This window comes from Alligator sinensis, unplaced genomic scaffold (genome assembly GCF_000455745.1).
Source record: "Alligator sinensis unplaced genomic scaffold, ASM45574v1 scaffold314_1, whole genome shotgun sequence".
In the NCBI taxonomy this organism is placed as follows: domain Eukaryota; kingdom Metazoa; phylum Chordata; order Crocodylia; family Alligatoridae; genus Alligator; species Alligator sinensis.
In genome coordinates, this window is record NW_005842703.1 from 755,298 (window position 1) to 759,691 (window position 4,394).

The following is a 4,394-nucleotide window of genomic DNA, read 5'->3' on the forward strand; positions in this document are numbered from 1 at the left end:
AGGGCCCAATCCTGTGGGGAAAGGGCCTGGGGTGCTTCACCCCGACACAAGGTCCATGATTAGGGGGTGGGAAACCCTCTACTTGCAGACATACTCCCCTATGTCAGGGCACGGGGGGAATTCCCTTGCAGGGCATTCCTCTGGTGAGTCAAGGGAGAAAAGTGCTGGGCTGTGGTACACCTATCATGCTGCTGCACTCCTGGTCTGGGCACATTGTGCAAGTGCAGAGCAGGGGACCCCTATGGGGATTCCCTCAATGCTCCCATTCTTCAAATGTTGTGGGGGGGAACCCTTTCAGAAAATTTCCTCCACTTGCAAATGCACATCCCCAGTCAGGACACAACGCCTAGGGCCCTTTTCCCACAGAATTGGGCCTCATAAACACTGAGAGGGCAGGCAACCCAAAGTCCCAGTGACATCTATAGATGCCAGTGAAGCAAATCAGCTGTGCCATGACATATCACAGCACAGCTCATCACATTCTGAAGAGGGCATCTGTTTCTGTCCTTAGTGAGCTGTGTATAGATCAGTACAGTGTAAGGCTAAAGAAATGCCTTTCATTTTATGGTGGGATGCCCATGCTTTTGTCCTTTGCCATTTCAGGAGCAGTTGACGCATGTCGTTATTAAAGTATGATGAGTGCTCTAGTCATCTAGTGGCTGCATAGATATAGAAACAACTTAGTCTCTCTTTTGCAGTTGACGCACATTCCTATTTATTCACTCAGTCCACTCCGATTACCCTATCACTTACCATGCCTAGATTATTTAAAGGACGTTTTCCCTCCTCTTCCCAAATTGCTGTTTGTAGCAAGGCAGATAGAGCTTATATTAGTAAAAACTAAAAATGGGGCTCAGGAGACACAAAGACTGCCCACATCAAGCAATGTTTAAGGATCAGTAACTCTCTCCATTCCCCATTCACTCTCACTTTTGGCACTGATAGACCAAGCGCAGTGTTCTTCCTTTTTATTACAGTGAACTCTGATTCAGTTAGTCTTCAAGGTGCAAATCTATCCTGGCTTCTCTGTAGAGTAAGTCACCACTGTTCCAGTTTCTGGGTAGTGCCCTCTCTTCCACCTCCCAATTATTGTGATAATAATATGTATTATTAATTATATCCTGATAATTGTGCACTACCAGATAATTTGCTATTATTTGCATTCCCCTTAGAGGAACAAATCAACCAGAGTTCACTGTAATTGCACCTGATTTCTCAAGCATATTTTTATGAAGATTTTTAAGGGCATATGTAGTTTTAATTAAGCTCTCAGGAGTGAGAAAACAAACATTCGTTGTCTAACATATGTTTCTTCAAACTCAGAAATATAAGATGCATAAAATTTGCTAGCACTTCTCAGCTCAGTAATTTTGATTCTCAGCCAGGGTACCATGAGATCTTTTCAAGGGTGCCACAGACTCCATGCAATGTTAGCACTGTTAGGTGTGCAGACATGATTCACAAGATAAAACCAAGAGGTTTCAAATAGGAATACATAATATTAAAACCATTCTGAGCTGTTGGGGCCTTTGAGTTCTTTGCCACACACAAGTTGCTCTATTATTTTTCTGCACTCAAAAATGAGTGAAAACAAAGAACTAGTATTTTCTGAGGCATGCCATGAGTCTAACAAGAGGTGCCCTGAGTCCAAAGAGGTTGAGAACCACTGATCTGTTTTTATGGAATTGTTCAATAAATAATGGTTGATGCATTTTATTTTAAAGATGTGTTTGTACACAGCTAATGTTTTTTGTTTTTTTTCCTTTTTAATGAAAAAATAGTCTAGACTCTGTTGCTAATGTCAGTACTCATTAATTTCTTCTAGGTCCATGCTTATATCATCAGCCACCTTAAAAAGGAAATGCCATCTGTTTTTGGAAAAGAGAACAAGAAGAAGGAGTTGATCAGCAGACTACCCGAGATCTATGTAGAACTGCAACGAGAGTACCAAATCTCACAAGGGGATTTCCCAGAGGTCAAGAAAATGCAGGTATAGTACTAACATAGAGCTGTGCTCTAATTATCAATTGGTGACCTCAAGCAAATGGTTTAAAAAAAAAAAAGACACAATCTTCCATCAAGCTCACTTGAGGGTAGGTTCTGCTGTCAGTGGCAAAAGGTTGGCAGAGGTCAGTCGTGATTGCTGAGGGCGTCTTGCTCTAAATTAAGATTACTTACAGTCATAATGATATAACAAAAATGATGGATTGCTACCTCAAAGTACCTTTAGCTGATACTGTGTTATAGATTAAAAACATATATCGCTGTATGGAATCAGACTTGCCATTCATTTAGCCCAAGGCTATCCAGCTTCTAAGCTCCTGGGGGCTACATGCTGTGACAGGGAGCCATCTTGGGGCCAGGTCTCAACGTTGGCCCACTCACCTGTCTAGGGGCAGTTTGCCCTGCCTCGCCTGCCACAACTTGATGAATAAGTAACTGGTGTAAAATATGGGAGGCTGCCCATTTTATGCTGCAATGCCAAGACATGGCTCTGACCTTTCCTATACCCTGCCCCATGCCTCACAGATGTCATCATAAGATGGTAACAGCTCTGGCCTGTGACCGGGCAGAACTCTGCTCGTTGCTGTGCCTCTAGCATTCTTCCTGGCACGCTACCCTAACACTCTGCCCTTCACAGGGCCTCAGACACACTGCCCCTCACTGGGCCATTCAACCTGCCCTACTCCATACAGCCCCTTCAGGTCCCCCTTGGGCCTTACTCTACATAGCCCTTCAGGCTTTCTTACTCACACTCCAGCCAGTCCACATGCAGCCCGTCAGGCCGCCCTCACATAGACCCCACTCTGTGTGATCATCAGCCTTATGCCTTACACTGGGCTGAACTCTGCCACTAGATGCTCTCTGGGCCACTCTTAGGTTCACATCCTCATGGGGGTTGGCCCATGTGCTGCCCTTCGGGCCACTTTTGCAGCCCTACTCAACACACCCCAGGTGCAGCCCTTCAGGTGGCCCCTGCAACCCTCCTCTACACCGCTTATGCACAGTCCTTCAGGCCATCACCCTACTCTGTGCGGGCCACCACACGTTTCTGCCCCCTCACTGGGGCCACTGTCTCTGCCCCTTCTCTGGAGCCTCCAGGGTCTTACACTCCATGGGGCTCAGGTGTCTACAGATGTGACCTGTCCCTACCAATCCACATCGCTACCCTGTGCCTGTCCCTACCACAGGTAACCCACCAAGATGTGGGGGCTGAGGCTTTAAGGCACCTCTTACTTGTCTTTCACTGGGGAGGCAATTGGCCCTGGTATTTCCCGGGAACTGCCCCACCATGGGCAGACCCACCAGACCATCCTCCCCAGCAGGGTGTAGCTTTTGGTCATGCCCCAGGACCAGGAGCCTCCTGGCATCCCCATAGCTTCTGCCCTTACCTCCAAGGATGTTCCATGAACAGTAGCTCAGCCAGACAGTGTTTTTTCCAGCTGGTGGTAGCCCAAAGGGAAGTAATCCCTACATGGATCAAAGGGGGCAAGAGGGCACAAAGGCCCCCATGGCTCACCAAAAGCATCCAGAAACATCTCCAAGCTAAAAAGGAGGCGTACACCCATTAGAAGGGAGGGGCCATCACCAGAGAGGACTATACCTCTGTTGTGTGGGACTGTAGGGGGGCAGTTAGGAAGGCCAAAGCAGAGATGGAACTGGGAATAGCTACCCAGATCAAGGACAACAAGAAGTCCTTTTTTAAATACATAGGGAGTAAAAAGAAGGTACTTTATAATGTGGGGCATCTGCAGGACACGCTAGGAAATCTGGTCATCGCACCAGACAGCAAAGCTAACTTATTTAACAATTTCTTTGCCTCCATTTTTCTGAGTAGGGGCCTGGTCATCCCCCCCCCCTCCCCCCCCATGGGACCCCCATAGGCCCCCTGGGAGGCACACCCAGGCCTAGGGCCAGCGAGGACCTAGTCAGGGAACTTCTGGAGGGACTGGACGTATTTAAATCAGCAGCTCCTGACGATCTCCACCTCAGATTGCTGAGGGAATTAGCAGAGGTCATTGTGGGACCCCTGGTACGGCTTTACGAGCACTCATGGGCTGCACCCAGAGAGTGGTGGTGGATGGGTATTATTCGACCTGGAGGGATGTGGGCAGTGGGGTTCCACAGGGCTCGGTCCTTGAGCCTGCACTGTTCAACAACTTCATCAGTGACTTGGACAAAGGAGTAAAATGCACCCTGTTCAAATTTGCAGATGACATTAAGATGTGGGGTGAAGTGGGCATGCTAGAAGGAAGGAATAGGCTGCAATTGGATCCGGACAGGCTACAGGGATGGGCGGAAAAGAACAGGATGGGTTTCAACACTGACAAGTGGAGGGTACTACACCTGGGGAGGAAGAACCAGCAGCATACCTACAGGCTGGGGAACTCCGT

At 47.8% G+C, this 4,394-nt stretch overlaps 1 protein-coding gene across 1 annotated transcript in view; it reads left to right on the forward strand.

Annotated features, from left to right (window-relative positions):
• The window catches only part of EHD4 (EH domain containing 4), a gene marked incomplete at its 5' end in the record, with an annotated part of 58,398 nt that overhangs the window by 49,183 nt on the left and 4,821 nt on the right, over positions 1–4,394 (forward strand). The window contains one exon of the mRNA XM_006034075.3: positions 1,826–1,990. Within this exon, the coding sequence (XP_006034137.2) occupies positions 1,826–1,990 (165 nt within the window). The remainder of the gene's footprint in view (positions 1–1,825; positions 1,991–4,394) is intronic.